Source organism: Pangasianodon hypophthalmus, chromosome 8 (assembly GCF_027358585.1).
Source record: "Pangasianodon hypophthalmus isolate fPanHyp1 chromosome 8, fPanHyp1.pri, whole genome shotgun sequence".
NCBI classification, from domain to species: Eukaryota; Metazoa; Chordata; class Actinopteri; order Siluriformes; family Pangasiidae; genus Pangasianodon; species Pangasianodon hypophthalmus.
In genome coordinates, this window is record NC_069717.1 from 27095558 (window position 1) to 27119814 (window position 24257).

The 24257-nt window shown below is 38.0% G+C and overlaps 1 protein-coding gene across 4 annotated transcripts in view; it reads right to left on the reverse strand.

Annotated features, from left to right (window-relative positions):
- Window positions 1-24257, reverse strand: part of kcnip3a (Kv channel interacting protein 3a, calsenilin) — a 57120-nt gene that overhangs the window by 16131 nt on the left and 16732 nt on the right. The window contains exons 1-2 of one of the 4 annotated variants that reach the window (XM_053236323.1): window positions 1193-2065; window positions 422-1047 (exon numbers count right to left, since the gene is read on the reverse strand). In XM_053236323.1, coding sequence (XP_053092298.1) covers window positions 422-524 — 103 coding nt within the window. In that variant the 5' untranslated portion in view covers window positions 525-1047; window positions 1193-2065. Of the gene's footprint in view, window positions 1-421; window positions 2066-21738; window positions 21914-24257 lie in introns of those variants that run through there. The other 3 variants (XM_053236321.1, XM_026945821.3, XM_026945816.3) reach the window with 3 other exon arrangements.

Below are 24257 nucleotides of genomic sequence, written 5' to 3' on the forward strand. Positions count from 1 at the left end.
TGTAAATCGCAATGGTGAGGAAAGGGCCACCCCCTCTAGAAGGCTCATCTCTGAATTTTGACCACAACTCCAATAAGCCTTGAGGAATTGTAAATATAACTATTAAGTCCAAACAATTCAAATAAAGACTACGAAATATATCAAATGCCAACCTATTATTATCATTCATAATATTAACAACTAAAGATCAATATTCCCACATATTATTAACATTCAGGACAACCTCATTTGTCACAGTGAGCCGCAGCCTCTATTTCATCCCTTATTTGCCATCCGAGCCACTACAAATTCCTCTGTCACACCTGCGAAGTGTAATGTGAAATTATCTGAGTGCCTAGCTGTCATAAACACACACACCAGCGCTTGATCAAGTCGACGCCTGCCTTTGAGTGTGATGTACAACTCCAGCTGTGCTCCTTACCTTCCAGAGACATGGGCTCCAGGATGCCAAACTGCTTAAGGACGGCCACGAAGAGAATAATGACCACTGCTATGGCAAACAGTTCCATACCCTGGATACTCATGACTGAGAGAATTTTAGGGGCCCTCTTTGTGAAAGGAAGGCTTTGGTTGAAAGGGAAGGAATCGAGCTAGTGTGCACCAGCAAGGGCCATGACACTTGGCACTGAAGCACTCAGACTGCTTCAGATTAAAAGGAGTTTCATTTGGTCGAACAGGACAAAAACAAGAGGAAGTGAGAGATATTTATGAGAAAATGTCAGCCGAGCAGACCTGCGCATGAGAAAAGAAAAAAAACGACACGTCCTCTCCGGCCTCATTTATTTTGGTGATGAGCGGAGAAGTCAGCGTTTCCATGTTAGGTCATTCCTCCCGAGAGCAGGCGTGCATAAATAAAGGCATGGATTGCTGCGCTTTTACACAGTCCAGACGTGTAAAAGCCATCATGCGCCGTGGATGTTATTTGCAAGTGTCAACAACAGACGAGAGTCTTTTTAAACTGTGCCGCTGACAGATGCGCGATCCTTCTGCACTGGTCTCCAAAACACGTAGCTTCAGATAAGAGCTTTCGCAAGAAGGTTGAAACAGCTAGAGAAAAGAACAGATAAGGACCTGAATTAAGCAAGCTTGGTCAGCTCACAGACTCAAAATATTAATCATTTTTATACATGTCAGTTTTAAATATTGTAATATGGCAATTGAAGGAACATTGCTGGAGTATTTACTTGATCACCTGGTGGCCTGTTAATCCAGATATAAATCATAGGTCATGTAACCACACCACATTCTGTCCTATATCACACTCCAAGCATTCACAGCCTTCCCATATTGCAGAGCGTCTGTTGATCAGTTTTAGCTAAATTGCTGCAGATAATGAAATGAGTCCTTCATCAGCCTCCTACTCGTCCATTTGTTTTTTAACTCATGAAGATCAGCCAAAACTCAGAATCGCAGAACCAAGCCTTTTCAAGACAAACAAGAAGATCTTCACATCAGTGCAGCAACTCTGAGGTAAAGACGTCTGTGTCCAGGCGTAGATCCACTGAACTTGTTGGTAATATCCGGATTATTTTTCCCCACAGTGTTGCTTCCGCTTTGGTGTTTGTTCGAGAGCTGGCGCGGGATAAACGTGATAAACGCCTCCTTCCTGTGAGGGCTGCTGCACAACTTTAAAGTGAGGGATGAAGGAGAGATAAAGGAGGGATGAACGTAGCTTGACTTCTCCTCCTCCTCCTCCTCCTCCTCCTCTGGGCTCTCCCATCAGGTTAGCCGCACTCCTCTTCTCTTGCTTTTCTACCCCGTCAGCAGTTACGGGGCTTCTGTCTCTCCTTTCAACCCGTCCTGTACTTCACGCTCTTTCTCCCCCGCCTCCTTTGGAAAATCTTCAGTGTCGACCTCCTGATCCTGTTGCTGTTTTCCCTCACCTCTCTGTCCATCCTCTGTTCTACTGCTCTCCCTCTTCTTCTCTTTCGTCTGCCCATTCCATCCTTTCTTCTGTCCATCCCTTGCTTTTTTTGTCTCTCAACCCCTTTAACACATCATCAGACAGGCTCGCTGAATCAGTCTCAACCCTTGGGGCCTTACCACAACCTCTCTCTCTCTCTTTCTCTCTCTCTCTTTCACTCTGTTTGGGGACATGGATAAAAGTCACATTCCCAAATTGCGCCTGAGTGAGGGGATCAGGTTCCAGGGACACCCTCCCCTTCCGTCTGGTTCTCCCCCAGCCTTGAGCCTTCCACCCACACACCTCGTCTGGATTGCCCCCCTCTCCCCCCTTTGCTTCTCTCTCATGTCTTTCATCACAGCGACTCGAATAACATGATGCAGGACTCGGCCTCTGTGGGAAAACCTGAGACAGTGAGTAATCCCTCTAAAAACAGCAGCTGCTTCTGCTGGTTTGAACTGTTGATGAACACCACGGACCGGAGGAAAGAAAATGATGCTGAAATAAGGTCCTAAATAAGGAGATAACAACCCCTTTCAAGCATGCACTTATGAGTAATTAGTGAAACTACTTTATCAGGAATTAGTCTGTATAAGAACTGATTCCAGGAAGACCAACATGTCATTCATCTGGGATGACACTGAGTGCAACTGCCAAGAAATAATCAGGAGTACCTTTGTGAACAAAATATTATGGAAAAGGATGGCTATTTATCCTATAAACATACATTTAAGGCACCTGGTTAAAAACAGTATCACGGCGAACAGAAAAAAGCTGTCGCGAATTCCCCCTCTCAGCACACAGCACATTTCCCAGCTTATTCTTTGTACTCTATGTGGTTTTGTTTATGTTTTTCCACGTGCCTTTAGCCCTATTCGGAATGGATTATTTAATTGGGGGGAAGTTTGTAATAAATTTGTGACAAAAATCTCACATCCAGACAGCAATAAAATCACCACAGGAGAAGAGAGAGCATCTAGCAGGTTATGTTTTCTATGAACTCAGAGGTTTGAGTCACGTGGTCATATGATCACACTCCAATCGAAGTTCTCAGCAACAATTTGAAAATACAATAAAACAATAATAACAAAATATACGAGAAGCTTTTTTTTTGGCGACTCGGGAAGTGTTCAATGAGGGTCACTGATACGCACACTATGAGAAAAAATACGGCAAGTAGCAGCAGTCGACCATCTTTCTTTTCCAACGCGAAATGACAACTGCATAGAAAATCACGGACATGTGCATCCAGACGGATCTAAAATTATTAGACAAGTGCTGAGTTTGGTAAAAAAAAAAAAAAAAAAAGTAGGTAATCCTGCCTATAAATTTCTTAGAGGAGAAAAACACCAACAAGGCCAATCCAGACATTAATAAAGTCACAGAGGTGCTCCTGTAAAATAGGAAATTACCTCTTAAATTTAATCCTGTCCAGATAGGGCTTTTGTTTTGGCTCTAGTCCTGTCTCCACCCCTGTCCTGTCACTGGTCTGTTACCCAATGTGTGCACCTGTTCTGTATTTATCCCTTAAGTAGTTTGTGTGTGTATACTCTGCTGTTTCTTTGTCCCATTGCGAAGTCTTACCATGCATTCATTATCAATAGTATGAGCCTTGCTTTCATGTTTCTCTTCTTTTCGGTCCATTCCTGTTTCTTTTTGACTTGCAGTTCTGGATATGTGTGTGTGTGTGTGTGTGTGTTTGAGACATTTGCACTTCTGTTTCAGACTTTTGTGGTTCTGTCATGTCATGGAGCAAAGACACTTTCGAAAGTGTCTGAAATATAGATTCCACCAAAAACAATGAATTTATCCTGTATAATGCGACTTTGAAATATCATCTGAAAGTCTGACAATAATGATAAGAGATAAGGTGACGAAATTATGAGAAGGATGATGAAGAATAAGACAATGAGAGAGTGAGAGAGAGCGAGAAAGAAAGAGAGAGGGAGAGAGGAGGGTGGAGGCCGTGAGTGCTATAATAGTTCAGTTAGATGAAAAGATCAATACAGCCATAATGGCAGCTTTAAGTGAAGGTGAAATCAAAAGCTGTCTCTCCCTGTATCGCCCTCTCGCTTACTCTCTCTCTCTCTCTCTGTCTCTCTCTATATCTCTCTCTCAAGCTGCCTCAGTGATAGCCCTCAGAAGGTCTATCGATTTCCTCAATATTGAGCTTCATCATCAGGGTCCCCCCCTCATTAAATGGAAGCCTCGCGCTCAGATAAACCTGACCTGATGGACCACCAGAATGATGTCAGCACATCAGCTGCTCTAATGCTAACAATTACAATCTCGCTACTGTTACGGAGCGTTCCTTCAAATTCTACATTTATGACTGTTGTCGGCAGAAAAGTTGGCAGCGGGCAGGAAATAGGGCTGAGTGGTGGGAGCGGGTTCCAGTAAGACCATTAGGCCATCAGCAGCTCTTAAACGTGGCTAAAGAGACAAGCGCCTGCTGACACACCACTTTATCCCCTGTACACCATCTCCATCTGTCTCATAAAGCTCTGCTCGTAATTATATCAAAATAAGGAGAGAAGGAGCTGTAAAGATATTCCACGAGTGCAGCCCGGGTCATCTGCTAATCGATAGGGCTTGAGGACGGTAATGTAAAATGCAGAAAGTTGAAAAGTCGGCCCAGAGTTTCATTCAGCTGAGTATCATTATTGTTTTTAATACATAAGAGGAGAAATTCATTTTTTATAAATGATGTTCGGTCTGAGTCCAGTCCTCTGGACGCAACATTAAAACATCAAGATACATCTTAGCATACAAAAACACTCCAAAATTTGAGTTACTTTCTGACTCTGCACTTCTGTGTCAGAATTCTACACTTCTCTGTCAAAATTTTACACTTTTTCTCAGACTCATACTTCTGTCTCAGACTTCTCCACTTCTTTCTCAGACTTCTGCACTTCTTTCTCAGACTTCTGGACTTCTTTCTCAGACTTTTACACTTCTGTCTCCGACATCTGGACTTCTTTCTCAGTCTTCTGCACTTCTGTCTCAGACTTCTGCACTTCTTTCTTAGACTTTTACACTTCTTTCTTAGATTTTTGCACTTCTGTCTCCGACATCTGGACTTCTGTCTCAGACTTCTGCACTTTTGTCTCAGACTTCTGCACTTCTTTCTTAGACTTTTACACTTCTTTCTCAGACTTCTGCACTTCTTTCTTAGACTTTTACACTTCTTTCTCAGACTTTTACACTTCTTTCTTAGATTTTTGCACTTCTGTCTCATATCTTTGCACTTCCATATCAAACTTCGGCACTTCTTTCTTAGATATTTGCACTTCTGTCTCAGATTTTCACACTACATCATAACTATATAAATGAACAAATATATTTACACGCACACACAAACACACACAGAGAGACAGAGAGAGAGAGAGAGAGAAAAGCTCTAATGCATTATGGGACTCTGACAGGTTTGGGAAACTTGGCCTGATCTCTTGCCTGGAAACTCTGGAGGATTTGCTGAGTCAGTTGATGAGAAAGCAGCTCCTCCATCAGTCTCCCTAATGTCTATCAGCTTTCTAATGAGCCAGTCCAACTGTCTGGGCCAGATTTAGGACACCAACACGGAACAAACAAGCACCATAATGCGTACGTGTGTGTAGGTGTGTGTTCACAAACAGTCTGACTTTTATAACAATGATTACAGAAAGAAAATGATTACCTGCTTGGAATATTAAAGGTGCATAAGGTAAGATGCAGGTAAGAGTCACAAAAAAAGGTCTGTAACAGAGGGGGTCATGGTGGCTCTGCTGCCTCACAACTCCAGGGTTCTGGGTTTGATTCCTGCCTCTGCAGTGTGTGTGTGTGTGTGTGTGTGTGTGTGTGTGTGGTTTGCATGTTCTCCCTGTGCTTCAGGGGTTTTCTCCAGGTACTCCAGTTTCCTCCCCCAGTCCAAAGACACGTGTCATTGGCTATTTGGCATCTCTAAATTGTCTGTAGTGGGTGAGTGATGCACAGCATCCCACTTTTAAACTTTAGGCCACACCTCCTTCCTGAGTGTGATCCTGGTGTTCAGTGACTCCACACTATATGCTGAGGAAGAATTCAAGATGGAGCCATGACTGTATTAGAGCTTTTGCTCATTTTTATAAATAGACAACAGTGTAAATAACATAAACTTCCATTTCCAATGAACATTGTGGTTTTTACTCAGTGGCAGTTCTGGGGTTTGAACTTACCATCTTCCAGTCAAAAAGAACAGCACTGAACTTTACCCACTGAGCCACCATCACTTTGTTAACACGCCAGCGAGAATCTCCTGCTCTACGTTTACACATCTTCCTCACAAATCAGACAGCACCCTCTAGCGGATATCCATCCACTCATGTTCTCTTATCTCTCTGCAACTTAGAAATCCAATATTGTGTATCTAATATTGATCCAGCATAAATGTTTAAATACTAGGGACATTCGGTGGTATCCAAAAGTCTGAGATCACGCTGAAAATCTGGAATTCAAATGATTTAAAAGCTGCATTTGTGTTATTAACTTATTTGTACAATAAGTCCGATTTTCCTCGAGTCTAATCTCTTCCATTGTAGCATGTGAGCAGACGGTGGATGGGTTTGATTAACGGTTAAAAAATATCCACTGACCCAGTCAGTGTTTTTTTTTTTTTAGTTTTATTTTAATTTCTGAACTTTCCACGCACTGAACCCATTTTTATTAAAAGTGCTAGATTATAATACATTTGATAACTTAATAAAATAATAAATAAAAATTAGAAGACCAGATGTGCCAAACTGGAAATAATAACAAAACAAGTCAAGTATAGATAGATAGATAGACAGATAGATAGACAGATAGATAGATAGATAGATAGATAAAATGTTCCCGAGAAGTGTTGAATCTGGCCATTTTGAGACTTTCGATGTACAACAGATCCACACACACACACACTACACACCACACACACACACACACACACACACACACACACACACACTACACACTCTGCACAATAAGATAATAACTGCACTGCCCTCGAGCAACACTAAAGCTAACTTAGTGACGTTGACTTACGCAGCTAGAAAGCCCATGATCACAATACGGGTGTGTTTGATGGAGATTCATTTAAAAACTTTTTTAAAAGTGAAAGACATTAATATAAATAAAATATCAAATTTTTTTTTTTTAGATGGTTTATTGCTAACTAAATAGCAAATAATGGATCGTGAAAAGCATGTTATGTTCTTCGCATGAAAGAAAACTAAAATTCTCAGTGTAGGTTTTTTTTTTTTTTTGGGCAGCTAACCACTGACCTAAATTCACATAATGCCAAAGAAAGAGACAGTGACACCCTTCTCACACGATCAGCGTTGAGGTTTCAGAGATGTAAAAATAGCGAGCACCAGCGAACACCTTCGCACATCATACAAGTAAGTAAGCCGTGTGTGATCAAATGATTCATTTTACTGGATAATTCAGCACTTCAGTGCACTTGCGTTTTTTTATTTGTTCTCTTGTTAGTGTTTCCTCAGAGCTCTTCTTATGCTGTGTCTTTCAACCTAAAATCATCATCATCACCATCACAATTATCATCATCATCATCATCATCATCATCATCATCATCATCGTATCCTACCAACCAGAGAACCTCAGGCTTTTCAGAACAAAACATGGGACTCTCCAATCTTTATCCTGGCAAGTCACACTATACATTACTGCTTTATTATTATTATTATTATTATTATTATTATTATTATTATTTAAAAAAAAAGGTCATTCTTTATTTTACGCAGCCCTTATCCCGTAGAAGAAACAGTGTAACTAATGTACCAATAATGTACCAACTACTGAACAGTACTTACAATGTACTGAATATGGAAACAACCCTACTTATAACATGTATAAATAACCATCTAAATTCCACAAGATTAATTCATATTAATAACTAAATAAAATGCTGTAGCAAAAAATTAAGTAATTAATAACTAATTGATCACAGTTTCAATAAAATGCACAATAAAAAGCACCACTTCTTGCAGGGGTATATGTATCAACTCGAATGTCATTATTAAATAAAATTATAGTTAAAATGATAGCTTAGGGGAAGTGCAGACATCTAAATAAATAAATTAATTAATAAACAATCAATTAAAACAAACAGACAAATAAAAAAATGTGTGCGCTTATTTATTTGTTTCAATTTATTCACTCTGTATTTATGATTGTTTATATATTTTCAATTATATGTAGTTTTCATTACATTTATATCATTGATCTATCTATCTATCTATCTTTATTTGTTTACTTGTTTGTTTACTTATTTATCCACTCTTTGTTGACATTAATAAATATTGTTCTATGATATTTAATTAGTTATTAATTTGTATCTATTTAATTAGATAACGTATTTAGGCTTCATCACCTGTTCTAGGCTACAGGTAAGATTCTGCCAGAAGTAAATGACCTGCATTATTATTACTGTTAGTTATATTAGTTATATATCACTATAACTCTATTAGTTACTAGTTATAAATATAAAAAGCAATACTACAGTTCACTAGTTGGTGAAATAATGGCTGTGTTAATATCTTTACATTTTTAAAGCAAAATATTTATGCAGCTTTTTTTTTTTTTTTAGCTGTTTAGTATACCTGACAACATTGGATTTCTTCGATTTTACTTCAAAATACATCTGAAATACAGGACGTGTCCAAGTCTCCATACACAGGGGAAAGAAATAATTCCTTTTAAAAACAAAAAAATAAGTTTCACTAACCAAATAAATGAACCCTCGCATGTCTGTTATATGATATTTAATGTTGTTCTCGAGCACTAAAAGCACAAGCAAGCATCCGGCGACTGAAAACAGCGACGCTACTGTGAATTTATTCTGCTGTTCCGCCTCCGATTAAACCTTTCCACCGCTGCATTAACAGGAGCTAAGAGGTTTCTGTAATTCCTTCAGATTCATCTTAAAATGTTGAGCATTTAACACAGCCGTTTTAGAAATTAATTCATCTTTAAATTAAATGTATGGAAAATAAATAACGACGTATAGTTTTTCACAGCTGACTTTTGAGTTGTGCTTTTTTGTTTTTTTTTTGATATTTTAAAAATAGCTAATAAATTAAATTGTACAGAATTTTTACTGATTGAACCGGTAGCCTAATTTTAAAAAGAAATATGATACTAATGAAAATTTAAGGAATAAAAACAATATTTGTTAATCAAATTTAATGTTTTTTTTTATTATTATTATTATACTTAGATGAAGTAAAGAATCCCACGATACTTTAGTAAAAAAAAATAAAGCACCAACGTTTCGCCGCTGTTTACCCTTTTTTTATGTATTTATACGTTTAAATTCACACAGTATATTATTTTCAGCACTTCTGACGTCATGTGACATCACATGTTTTTTCTCCAGGATGGCACGTGTACATAAGTTATGGCATCCTGGCATGTGGAGGCATCACGATCGCAGTTGTGATTATTTTTGTCATTATGTACTGCTGCTGTTACAGCGTGACATGTAAGTGTACACACACACACACACACACACACACACAAATTACAAAAGTGCAACTCAACAGAAAGTTTGTTTTCTCTGCTTTTCAGCACATGAATCATCTCCCAGTAAAGACCCAGACGAGCCGAAAGCACACCGAGGACACGTGAGCGAAATTCAGATTAAATAAATCATACGCTACGATTGGATTCCTTCTGATATTGATTTTTTTGTCCTTTTAGGCTGACCATAATGAGGAAAAGACTGATTCTGGTACAGTGTATCAGACTCTGACTCATTCTGCTTCAGTGTATCAGTCACTGCAGATGACCAATCGAACCACATCCATTTACCAGAGTGTTTATGAACATATAGATGACAGCGGGACACACAGCGGGACACACAGCGGGACACACACGGAGCCCTACTACCAGGATGTCTGAGAATTTCTTAGAATTCAAACTGGGCCTTGCTTTGACAACCAGAACTTTTTTCCTATATTGAAATATAAACTTGATTGGGAAATGGCCCAAGTAAAAGTTAAAAAACTTTTAAAAAATACTCGAATAAAAGTATCTGATATTATACATAGTTCACTAACAAACATACTAACATAATTGGCGATAACTAGCTAAAAGTTATCTGTTAAATTCCAGCCAAAGTGTTTCCTCATCTAGATATATAACTAACATTATAGACAGCATTTTAACAACATTCTCAGCGGCCATTTTTAATTTTCCTTTCTTTTTTTTTGGATAAAAAATTGTGATGTGTCTTTGGCAAACAAGTCAGATCTTTATATCGGTTATTTTAGATGAAAGATGGAAGGCAAATTGTAGATCTGTAGAAAAATAACAGCTGAATATCACAGAAATTAATTCATTCATTTATCTTAGGTAATCAATAATAATAACAATAACAATAATAATAATAATACCACAATACCACATTTTCTTTTTCGATACTGAAATCTTGAGTGTTAGCTGATTCAGATACTCATCCGACATTTTCTTCCTTTAAAAACTACTTTACTAAGCTTAAATTGTTTTTTTTATTTAAGAACTTCACAATTATCACAATTCTCTATCACACAAAATCACATATTGTAAATATAAAAAATATATTAAAGTATAATGTACTGTGTATTCGATCCTAACCCAAAAATACAAACAAGTCTCTTTATATGTAAAAATGTCCAGTTCCAAAAAAAAGTCTTTTCCAAAATTCAATTCCAAACTTTTCCATTTGTTACAGGATCGAATTGAATTCATAATTATTTCTCTGATATTATTATTATTATTAGTAGTAGTAGTAATAGTAGTGGGAGTAGTAGTATTTTTTTATATATATTATTTAATTTTTTATTATTTTTAATTATCTATATGCAAAGAGTGACCATCTAAAAGTAATATTCATTGTAATATTAATATTAATTGTAATATTTAACTATAAACACACGACAAAGTAGCTTATACATTTTAATAAAAATAATAATAATCTTTATGTATATAAAGATCGTTGTATTATATGTAAAGCGCTTTGAGATGTAAATAAGTGATAATGAATAAAGAAGTAACTACACATCTATGAGGTTTAAATTTCACACTCTGATCTGCTCCTCCTCTTCTGAGTCTAACACAACGCTGTTAAAACCTGCTGTATGAGTGTGTAAGAGTGTGTTGGCAAGCGCTGCGTTACCTGAGCGCTGATAGCGTGCCATACCGTGCCGACACTCAGACAGGAAGCTGGGGCGAGAGAAACGGCGGCGCGCCTCCAGAGACAGCGTGGCGATCACACTCCCCATGTGCACCTGATGGAGTGAACTGAAGCGACCAAACTGAGCGGAACAAATATATACGATTACGACGCAGACAGCTCCAAACTCACTGCAGAGACCCTGGGAGAGAAAGACCTTCACACTCACGTGTGTGTGTGTGTGTGTGTGTGTGTGTGTGTGTGTGTGTGTGTGTGTCGGGACACGTGCCCGGATCTATTCAAAGGGCTCTTCACATTCTGTTTGGTGATGGCATCTAAGTAAAACTCCACATGATGATAATGTATGTGTGTGAGTGTGTGTGTGTGTGTGTGTGTGTGTGTGTGTGTCCACCTGTCTGTAAACGAGACATCAAAAGACCCTTCCAGTCGTGACCTTAACTTAAAACAGAACACACACACACACACACACACACACACCTCTCTTCCCCTTCCCAGGCCTTTCTGTTTGAAGTAGCCACTTGAAAGAAAAACATTTCTTTCTGTTTTTTTTTTTAAATGAAGAGAAACGTTGCCATGCCGTGTGACCATGCAGCTATTACACTGAACCACTTTTACATCTTTTAGAATCATTTTTAAATCTTCATTTTTGAATTGTCCTAATGGTCTTGCACCTCTTTGCCTTAGAAATGGCCCAGAAACTGAGCTAGAAGGTTGGGAGTGACATTTTAGTTACTGAGGCTGTAATGCTGACGCGGGACCTGAAAAAACATCAAACCAACATCCAGTAACTTTACTAAAGTTACTAAAGAGAAAACAAAAGCAACTTACTACTTACTAAAGATATACAGAAAGGGCAGAGCTATGACCAAACCAGGAAATGGCAAACGCTAGAGGCACACCAGTGAGTGAACCAAAACAGGAAGTGACAGTGACAGGCAAAGCAATATTATAATAATTAATTGAAGAATGTGAATATTTTGCTAAATACACCATGGTATGTGTTTACAAATTGTGCAACTTTCAGCTCCATATGAGCTAATCATCTAATATATTCACTACGCTGTCTGCCGGTCAGGTTGGGAAAAAAAACAGCAAGGCAAAAGGAAAGAAAGCAGCTAAATATACTCCGATAGTCTGAAAACATTTTAAACTAGATGATGCCAATTCTACAGTTAAATTCACATTCGAAAAAAAAAGCCTTTTTTTCTTTTGGTTTAATGGAACGTTACACTTTTATGAAGTGTAGAGAAGGGCGTGATTTCTTCATCCCACTCCTCAAGGAATTCTGACTAATCCCATACAGTCCGGCAGTTATTTTAAACTGTCCCTGAAAGCTAAAGAACGTTTAAACAAAACGTGGCAGAGTGAATTTCGTCAGAATATATAGCGCTATTGCTATAAGCTGCACATGCTAACTCACAGATTCCCAACTCAGACTCGTCTTCAGATCCTACTGAAACCAGAGTTAAACATGGCCGTTCGACTCCTGGGTCATTTTCAGACTCAAAAAAAAAAAAAAAAAAAATCAAAACGCAGCTGTAGACATTGCATCATATATCCGCTCACTGAGCTATAAGGAGAGCTCATTATTTTGCACATTTATTGTGCTGATTGATTTATTTTCATTTTCTGTAGCCTAAAAAGAACAGAAGCTGGAAATATAATTCACGAACATTTAACTGCACGAATAAAACAGCTTAAAACAGCAATGTCCTGAATTTTGGTTTAACTACAGAACTGATGATTAATCGACTACTTTTTTTGAATTACTGGTCTAACAGCAACACTGTATGAATGTATGAAGTCATTTGCTGTTAAAAGCAACCGTTAATCGTAACGATCAAATAAAATAAAATCCATAATCAGACTTATAAATGTGCAACTGTGAATGTAAGCCATGTTTTGTGAGTAAATTTCTTTCTTTTGTGTGTGATATATACACAATACTGTGCAAAAGTCTTAGGCACATGCAAAGAAATGCTGCAGAGCAAAGATGCCTTCTTCAAAAATAATGAAATTAAATGTTTCTACATTAAAAAAAATACTATAAAGAGCAGTAAACAGTAATAAATGAAACATAGTCAATATTTGGTGTGACGATCCTTCGCTTTAAAACAAAAATAGTAGTCTCAGGTACAATTAATGCAGTTTTATAAGGAAATGAGCTGGAAGTGTTACTGAGCATCTTGCAGAAGCAGCCACAGTTCTTCTGGAGACGTTGACTGTCGACTCGCTTCTTGTTTCTGCAGCGAAACCCAGCAGCCTTCATTATGTTTTTATCTGAAAAGTGTCTCTTATGGAATCTGCTGCTTTCTTTACTGACATACAAACATTTTTCTGTAACATTTAAGTTTGTGCTGGAAAACTAATGTTTGGAATCTAAAATGTTTTTGTACTGAATTAATAATGTAGAAGAAATAAAATAAAAATCTATAACAAAGTTTGTACTAAAAAAAAACAGGGTGCTAAGACTTTTGCACAGTACTGTATACACACACACACACACACACACACACGTGTTCTTCTCTTCATTTAAAGAACACCTTGGCGCCAAGGGGAAAGACAAGGTCCCTCGGGAGACACAGAGGCGTCATTCGAGACCTGACTGACCTGACAGAAGAGTGACCGCTGCAGGGGACACTGGGATCACATCTACAGTGGTTGGATTTGTCAGAGATGTTGGTGAATTAGCAGATCAACAGAAAAAAACAAAAACAAGATTTGCTTTTTAATTCAGAGGATGATAAATAAATGAATTGCCACCGTCTCCAGCCAATAAATGTGATACATTTATTAATAAATACTGAATCAAATGTGTCCTAGATGCATCCATTACAGATAAAATAAAATATAGCAAAATTTGTTTAAAATATAGCAAAATTGAAAATTGATAAAAGTTTAAGTAAGCTTATTTAAAATTGGCCCATGCCAAGTTATGTGTTCAAAATTAAAATTAAAAGAACATATCCACTCTGAATAATTTGCATATTCAATATTATAATTAATATCTGACATCAAATTATGTCCAAGATTTATTTTATAATAAAATTATGCAATAATGTATTTTTCTTTTAGATGGACTTTGAATATTTTCTTATGAATATTTGCCAATATATATAAAGTTATGGACAATTTTAAGGATTATTAAAAGACTCTTAAGGAGGGAAAAAAACAGGAAGAGAATAATAAAAAAATAAAGAAAAGAAAGAATAAAAAAATGAAAGAGAAATTAGTTGACGCCTTTAACTTCTGTCGTTGACAAGTTGCTCGGTTTCCTACATTACCCACAATGCCACTCGACTACCTGCTGATAGAGATGCAGTGGGGATTATTTCCCTCGCATCATTTCTGAATAGAGCGATGCAGCGGCGCTTTAGTGTTTCAGTCTGTCCAGGTCTCTCACCTCCTCCTCCTCTGTACACTCTGTTCAAACAGATCAGCTTCCAAAGATTCAACGTTCACGCTCGTGAGATCGCGCTCATCGTCTCGTAGATCAACAGCTAGCTGAGCCGAGTCTCTGATGTCGTATAGCTGCATTGCATTCTGGGACTTTATGTCTAGCTTTTGCTCCAACTTCTGCACTACTATTACGTAGGATTTCTCGTTAAATATGACTTTGAACATCACATCAAAAATGACGTGACGAGTGAGAAAAGAAGCTTTTGTTTTTGGGAGTTAACAGAGGAACAGCTCTGGTACTTATAATTACTTATAATTACTAACTAATCGTCAAACTTTTTTCTCCTATTAAACTTTATCGTAACTTTATCGCTAGGACTAAAAACGTCCCCCTGTGACGTCAATACATCACAGAAATAACGATAAATACGGCATCAACCAACAAATTAGCACCAAAAACACTAGATACATCACAAATATTTCAATAGAAATATATTTAATGAAGTTTTACTGTATTCGCAGGACTTTCACATTGCAGTCCTGAAGCCTGAGTGTTCCTATTTAAAGTCTTCATTATTAACTTCTGAATCCATCTAAAACTCTGCACTGGTTTCTTTCTCTTCAGGCACTTTCATCAGCTTCACACACACACACTCACACACACACACACATCATGCTGATGACGGCATCGTGAGCAGCTGATCCCATCCGCTCTCACGCTGGTGATTTTTCACTGCAGGGATTCGGGCTTCATTTCGGAGAGATTTGGGATAATTCGCCCCCCGCTGACCCTGACATCACCTCTCTGATCAGAGTGTGAAATGAAGGCTCTGTTCTTTCTCTCGTCTTCTTATTAGAGAATGTCTGTTGGTTATTTGACAGTTGAATCAAATCTGATGATGTTGTTGTGCTTTTAGAGCTTGGAGAAAACAGCCCTCTTTCTGCTTTCAGGCAATAAAATGTTTTTAACACAATACTCCTAATTGCTGTACAATTTTATTAGTTTGGATAAATGATTAAAAAAAGTGCACTACTGTATAACTATATCTGCAGACATGATTTTGAAACCATCATAAATACATAATTACATCATAAATAACTTAATGACTTAATGAAAGTGATTCGAACGTGCTGTGTGTTTTGGGTTGTCACGTGTTTCTTTTTTAGAAGTGAACTGCTAAACTGAGCTAAAGGACAGAGCTGTAGCGAACAAGAAGAGAAAATAAACACGTCTGTAAACACGTCTGTAAACACGTCTGTAAACACGTCTGCGTCTGTGATTTTGGTAAAGGTTTGTTTATCTTTTTCTGTCTATTTCTGACCATTTCTGACCAAGGTATAAAGGTTTTACGAAGACGTTTTCAGCTCTACATGCTCCACAGATTTTTTTTTTTTTTAATTTTGGTTCATTTAATAATGTGCAGTGTGAAAATAAACCAAACTGAATAGCAAACAAACCAAAAATATGCATTTCACTCTATTTCAGACTCCACAAAAGGACAAATATATGTGAAAGAGCCCTTAGATTAAAGTGTCACAAGTCAAATGTCCCTTTTGTGACATTACATTACATTAAGCTTGCTGAAAATGTGAAACTGTGGAATGTGTTGTTCTCATGCCTGCTTTTTCTGAGGAAAGTTCTTTAAACAAAGAAAGTTTCCGAAGAATCCTTTCTCCGAAAACAAAGGTCATGAAGAAGACCTCAATAAAGTATAGTTTTAAGAAAATTCTAAATCTAAATTCTAGCTCTGACCTTTAGTAAGTCCAGCGGGACACACACGGATGATGACACATGACGGTACTGCAGAAAGATAGTTTTACATGAAATCAATGCACGACGGAAGGACAAACAGAATGCAACGTAAGCGCATAACATGGAGAACGGTAATTCTGCGATAGGGCACCATTTCCTCTCACGTACGCAAATCTGTCATGAGCCAAAATTAGCACATTAATAAAGTTTAAGGAGAAAGCAGAAAGAGAGAAGATAAGCCGAACCATGAGAAGGGATGTTGAACCGAAGTCGTGCTGTGCTGACCTTGAACGAGAGTGCCGCTGATGAATCCAAAGAAACAGCGCAGGATTTTGCCCAGCTCCTTCTGACACTGATCTTTACACCTGATCAGCACCTCCATGCTGAACTCCACGCTCAATCTCAGCACCAAAAACTGGATTGCACTTCCTTTAAAACTTACGGACCTTCTTTTAAGGCAAACTTCACACTCTCGAGGAGAATTTTTCCATGCTCCAGATCTCCCTCATGGTCAATCCATGGCAAACTCACCAGTATATCTCACAAAATAATAATGGACAGGGGCGTCCTCTGCCGACGTGAAGCGCGAGATCTCCTCCAGCAACTTCAGGTCAGGTCAGAAGAGTCCAAAAATTGCAAAACGTCCTCAGTTAAATTGCTTTTACAAGGTTACAAGGAGATCCATGCAGGGTGTAGCACTCCGGATGTCTCTCTCACTGATTAACATTTGAATGTAGACAGAAGACACAGACGTGTGTGTGTGTGAGAGAGTGAGAGAGAGAGAGATGAAGGGGACGACTCCAGTTTCATCTGCTGCTGTAGGACACTTCTTATCTGAGTGATATCTGAAAGCTTATTCAAAATTGTATTTCCATTTTCAGATTGTCTGAAGTCCTCAGTTAAAAGGGACAAATTTACCTCTTACACAAAACAGCCAAGAAATGCTTGTCTTTAGTTTTTTGTTTTTTTTTTAGCTAATGTAGCTAATGTTCAGCTACCAGTTTAGCACAAGCTTTGTAGAATTATTGTTGTCAACTGAAAGGATCCAAAAAATTGTTTGGAGGTGATATAACACACAGGCTGGACACACAGGTTATTAAAGGTGAGAGATTTATATCACATTCAGGAAAAGGATAAACTTCTAAACAGATATAAGGTTGATTTTTTTAAACCAAATATCTTCTGTATTCTATCAAACGCAGAGCTTCTGCATGATGGTAATGCAGAGGTTGCTCACAGGAGAATTATCCGGCTGCGCTGGGCGCTTGCCGATTTTTCTTTCCGAACAGACTGAAATGGAGGTGGAGTGAAGGGGCGTTCGGCGATGTCTATAAAATAACTGACCCATGTAAACACAAACAAACACTCTAGACTGTAATACTCTTATCTAAATGGGTTTTCTCAGCCACATAATACGCTTGTGCTGAGGTCATGGCTTAAACAAAAATTTTTATTTTTTATTATGCTCTATATATTTTCCAGGTTATTTGTACAAGTACGATAAATAAAAATATTGCACCTTTAATTTCTTCTACTTACAACATAATCGGATCTTTAAGGAGTGCTGTTACACCTGATGAGGTTACTCTCCATTGTTTGTGCTTTGGGGAACAAAAATATAACTGCAAAGTCTTTTTTTTTTCCAGCGAGAGAAATATTTATTACAATACTCTTTTTTGCTATCACTGACAATAACTGCAACTTCAGCAGGTTATGATCGAGTTATAATGTAGAGCCAATGTGGAACCTATTCATAAATGAAATTCTTCATTTCACTGAAGGGTGTGCAAACTTTTGCACTCATGCTCTTGCCTTGTGTCAGCGTTTTCTGACGATCATGCATGCTGACATCTACTGAACCCTAGATGGAGCCATCCCTCGCTTCTGACAGATAGAGAGAGAGAGAGAGAGAGAGAACGCTGCTTTACTCTTCAACCAGCCACTACACGGCACCAACAGACCAGTGCTTTGATTTAAAAGGAGAGACACTCTGGGGATTGGAAAATAATTAACTTCGGGGTGAAAACATTAACTTCATTAAGACTAGCTTCATCCCACCACCCTGTTGTTGATGACTTTCCTATAACAGCATGACTCGGGAGTTTTATTCATTAATACACACTGTCTATGACTAAATATTGCCTAAATATTAAATGCATGATAAATAGACTTTGGAAATCTATTATCTTATGCATAATAATGATATGTTGCCATGCCAACCTCATTTCATTTGCTGCTGTAGTTTGGTCATATTACTTTTTTTAAAAACATATCTTGGTACCCTTTATCAGTAGGCATAAATAAACATGCAGGAAATAAATAAAGTTTTTCTTTCCATGCAATTCACATTTAATCACATATTCAGGGCTCAACTGATGAGAGCTTTTAAGGAAATTATAATATAATTGTAATATATATATATAATATATATTATATATATATATATATATATATATATATATATATTTTTTGGAAACGACAAATCTAGAGGTACGAGATTCGGCTAATTCAACTCTGGATTTGAAAGTAATCCTAAGCCCTCTTACCAGAATGGACCCCTTTAGCTCCTAGGTTTGCTGTTTACTTTGGTTTCTCAAGATTCAACCCTGAATTTCTCAATTATTAGCAATGTACTGTATAAATTATTAGCAATGTACTGTATATATATATATATATGTATGTGTGTGTGTGGACAGGTGGGAGTAAAAATAACATGAAGAACAAACTTAAACTCTATAATAGCAATGCAGTGTTTTCATTAGATTCATTCTTAGAAAATGGGTCATTTCAGCACGCTGCCCGTGTCTCCACCTGTAACCACCTGTTCACTTCTCCTGCGGCGCAGTTTCAACCTGCGTCATTATATTGCAGCAGGGAAACAGGCATGTGTATAAAAAGCTCCTGTTCTGGCTCGTACTCTCCGTATGCTACACTGCTGCTAAAGGATTATTTATTTATATTCATATACTAGTTTATTACTCATGCTCTGTGCAGAACTGGAAAGGAGGCGGAGTTTTGCCCCGAAGGCTCATTTTCATGTCAGATGTTGAAAGGCATCCTAAAACAACATACATTTTTTTTAATTAATAAAACGCTGGAATCAATGTCAAATTTCTGTTCTGCAAGTAGAATAAAATTAAAAAAGGACATGCTGCTGTAGGAAAATAGTCCACTCCTGCTTCGAGTCAGGTTGAAAGTCAGTTTGAAAGGAACTTCCTGTTCCTGTTACAATTTCTCCATGTTACTCAGATGCTACTCTTTTGTGGTGCATTGTGGGATTTCATGAACGCACTAGATATTCCTCAGAGGCGTTTTCAGATTCGATACTCCCAAAATAGCGCACTTTGTAGTGACACACAGATGGGATTTATGACGTTAAACACGATCATTTTTAGGGGCGCCATTATTTTACTTTGCACCTGAACAAACACAGCTGATGCAGATGAAGCCGAGAGTCCGGAATTAGAAGTCCCTGTGCTTCACTGTCATTGTATGTGTTCTAATGTTTGTCACATCCAAATATATTCAAAGTCATTACAATATGTGTGTGTGTGTGTGTGTGTGTGTGTGTAAGCTTGTTGCGTGCAGCGATCATTATGAGCTTCAGGCGTGTGCCATCTGTTGTGCGCTTTCTAATATCAGTCAGCACGGCGTCATTACGCAGGGGGAGAAGCAGCCCAACTCAGCCGCTTCACACAGGAGCTCAATGAGTTCAGTACACAAAATTAAACATTGGCTTTGATCGCTTCAAAATTAAATTATCTTCGCTCTATAACAGGCTAAATTAAAACGAGACCGGGTCGTCGACTATTAATCGCACAAACTGCACAGCATCAATCACACAAATACGACTCAACTGATAATTAGATCAATTTTTTAGCTCTTACTGTACGCCTCCTCCTTGAATGTTGGCATCCTCCATTTTGTTCTACATGCCTGATTTTATGACTACTACATAAAAGTAAAAACATCCTTTAAAAGCAACATCATGTAAAAGCACTAAACTGAAATGATATTCATTCCGATCTTAGTTATCAAGAATTAGAGAATGAATTTCTGACATAGAAGTCCACCAATCTATATAAATCTTATTATCACTAACGACTTTCCCTTTCTACAATCACTGAACCCCTGAGATCAATAACAGGTCTCACACACACACACACACACACACACAGACTGTCACAAATTATTTTGGGCGTGATCAAGAGCAAAGTGGTTGCCTTTACAAAAAATGTGTGATGTTGTGTACATCAGTCTTTCAGCTGATACAATCCGCATCTCGATATGTACTATATCACATATGCTACAAAAATTAAACAAGTTAAACAAGCAACGATTCAATACACTTCAATTCATTACTGATTTGATATGCTTCAGTTCAGCACTGATATGATTCTGTTCAGCACTAATTCGTTTCGATTCAGCACTGATACGATTCGATTCAGCACTGATACGATTCGGTTCAGCACTGATACGATTCGATTCAGCACTGATACGATTCAGTTCAGCACTGATACGATTCGATTCAGCACTGATACGATTCAGTTCAGCACTGATACGATTCGATTCAGCACTGATACGATTCGGTTCAGCACTGATACGATTCGGTTCAGCACTGATACGATTCGATTCAGCACTGATACGATTCGTTTCAGCACTGATACGATTCGGTTCAGCGCTGATACGATTCGGTTCAGCGCTGATTCGATTCGGTTCAGCGCTGATACGATTCGATTCAGCGCTGATACGATTCGATTCAGCGCTGATACGATTCGATTCAGCGCTGATACGATTCGATTCAGCGCTGATACGATTCGATTCAGCGCGATTCAGCACTGATACGATTCGATTCAGCACTGATACGATTCTGTTAAGCACTAATATGATTCTGTTAAGCACTAATATGAGTCTGTTCAGCACTGATATGATTTGATTCTGCACTGATATGATTCTGTTCAGCACTGATAGGATTTGATTCTGCACTGATATGATTCTGTTCAGCACTGATATGATATGATTCGATTCAGCACTGATCAACACTGATTTTATTTTGTCTGAGTGCAACTGCATTGCATAGCTGCATTGCATGGGACACTCAGTCCAATGATTCGATGCATTTCAGTTCACTACTGATTCACTACGATTCGGTTCACCATCATTTTGATTCCTTGAAACTGAATTACAGTACACTGGAGTAAATGTAAATATTTAATTAGACTTTAGCATTGGTTAGTTGGTGTAACTGGTTATTCTGTCATTCTTTTTTAATTTGTCAGTAACTGAAAGAGTATTGAAAAAAATCAGCACTGACATGATTAACAGTATGATATGAAGAACAGAAATTGTAAAATGGTAGACTACTGATATTTATGTAGAATATTTAGTTAGTTAAATAATGTCGCTCATGAATTTTACACTATGTAGTTAATGAATTGCTCATATTTCCCTGTTTGTGTGTAAGCCTGTGTGTGGGTGTGTACAGTACACACTCACCCTGCTCTTTAGGGCCGCTGCTGGTGATGATCCAGCGGAGCAGGCAGCACCTCATCAGGGCCTTCCGCGTGAACCGTGGCCTCTGCCATTTCCCACTGTCCTTCTGCCTCGCAGAGCCCGAACCCACGCCGTTAGCATCACCCAGCAGCCCACCATCCACCATCTTCCCATCCTCCTGCAGCACAGACAGAGACAGAGCAAGAGAGAGAGAGAGAAATAAAGTTAGAGAGAGAGAAAGAGAGAGAGACACACACACACACAGATAGGAAGAGACAGAAATAAAGTTAGAGAGAGAGAGAGAAAGAGAGAGAGAGAGAGAGAGAGACAGACAGACAGATAGATAGAGAGAGAGAGACAGAGAGAGAGAGAGAGACACACAGATGGGGAAAGAAATAAAGTTAGAGAGAGAGAGAGAGAGAGAGAGAGAGAGAGAGAGAGACAGATAGAGACAGAAACAAAGATATTTAGAAAAGAGAGAAACAGAGAAAAAAGAGAAAAGAAAGAGACAGAGGCCCAAGCAAAGAGTGAGAGACAGAAATAGAGATAGACAGAGAGAGAGTGAGAGAGAGAGTGAAACAGAGACAAAGATGGATAAAAGAGAGAGAGAGAGAGAGGAAGAAAGAGAGAGAAAAAGAGAGAGGTTGACAGGTGGACAGTGTAACAGAGAGACAGAAATGGAGAGAGAGAGACAGTATACATAGCGAGGCAGAGAGAGAGAGAGAGAGAGAGAGAGAGCGAGAGAGAGAGAGAGAGTTCTTCACTTCTGAATTGTAATATAGACAGTATCAGCACAAGCCTAATAGGAATACAGATTTCTACAGAAAGCTGTCTGAAAGAACAAACTCTTATTATTAATATTATTTTTTTTTTTTTTGGAGCAGTGTGTAAATCTAAAATTAGCTCGTGAACATGGAAAGAGACGGAGCATAAAACAATTCACCGCCACCATCATCGCAGGCGCCTCCGAGGCCGACGTCGTCCTGTGACATGATGCGATGTGTCAGGTCACCGACAATCACTCAGCGTGATAATTACACGTTACATAACACCCTTTTCCGACGACATCCAAACCGGCTCTTCATCCTGATTAGTGTTTATCCGCCACTGACTCGCTCTCAGTGCACTCTTCTCAGTGAAGCGTTTATATACTCAGCCTAAAGAAATCTCAACCACAGTCATGTGTGTGCAATGAGCTGTGCTTACTGTCAGCGTTACCATGACAACAAGAGTGTAAATGAATTATAATTACATGACAGCACTGATGTTGTGTCAAAATTATACCTAATTAAAAGTTAAAAAGGATCATCAAAACTATACGTATAGTGTCCACACTCCAAAGTACTCAAATATTTCAAATTACATTGTAATCAATATAAAATAAATAAGTAAATAAATAAAAGAAAAGATGTGAAAGTGCAAATTTGTAACTATTCGCATGAGAAAAGTTTTTTAAGGAACGTTATGGATGGAGTTAGTTTAGCATTTTTCCTGACTGTGTAAAGAATAAAACACTCGGGGGCATGCTGCTCTAGGAAAATAATCAACAATGGGGTGATGTAATGAAGCAGTGTTACCGTTACCCCCCGAACCTCAGCACATCCTGAAGGTTTACTCCTCTTACACCACAGCATTTGGCTAACAATTACAATTTTTTATCGATTTATGAATGGCATGTCATATGATTTATCCATTTATAGTTACATTTAATGTTGTGGAACGTCAACAAAACAAGCTAGTTCCTGTTCTCATTTATGTTTTAGTAGCTATAAACAGTCGCTCCCTCACCAGCCTCTTCTCTCTCTTGAAGTTAATAAGACAAAAAAAAAAAAAAAAAAATCGCTGCCTCTCATGTTACCGAGAAAACACAAAGTACAAACTCTGTCCTGAAAATGTTGGAAAATTTCAAGTTACTTTACCTCAGAGTGTTACAAAGTGCTGACGCTGGAGACTGCTTCCATAAATGCTAAATAAACATCTCCTTCACCACAGAAAATTTCACTCAATCAAAAATTCGACGAGTTTTTAAAATGCGTTTTTGGGGATCATCGACTATGCACATCCGTGTGTAATTTGTTACCATAGAAACGCATTAGAAACAAGTGCATTAATCGAGAATCCAACAGCGCTGTGGTATAAAGTAAAATTAATGTATAAAGAGTAACTGAGACTAGTAAGTATTCACTGGTATAAAGAATATTGTGGTTTCTAGACAGATCAGTAGGCTAAGGATTTGATTGGATGCTTAAATGTTGTGAATAAATAAAATTTAAATGCGCAGAAACGTTGTTTTAATTAGTCGCTGACCAACATAGTCACAAGCTCTGCGAATTCTCATGAATGTTTTGAAGGTTTTAATGAACATATGAGTACATGTTTCTTTCATATTACTTTCATATTAATCCAACCTAACTACTGTTTTTAAAATGTGTGAAATCAATTTTGTTTCCTTAAAGTACTTTTATTTGCAGCCGCCATTTCAATCAGTTGTTCACCATGTTGATTGGTTGCCATGTTGGTCA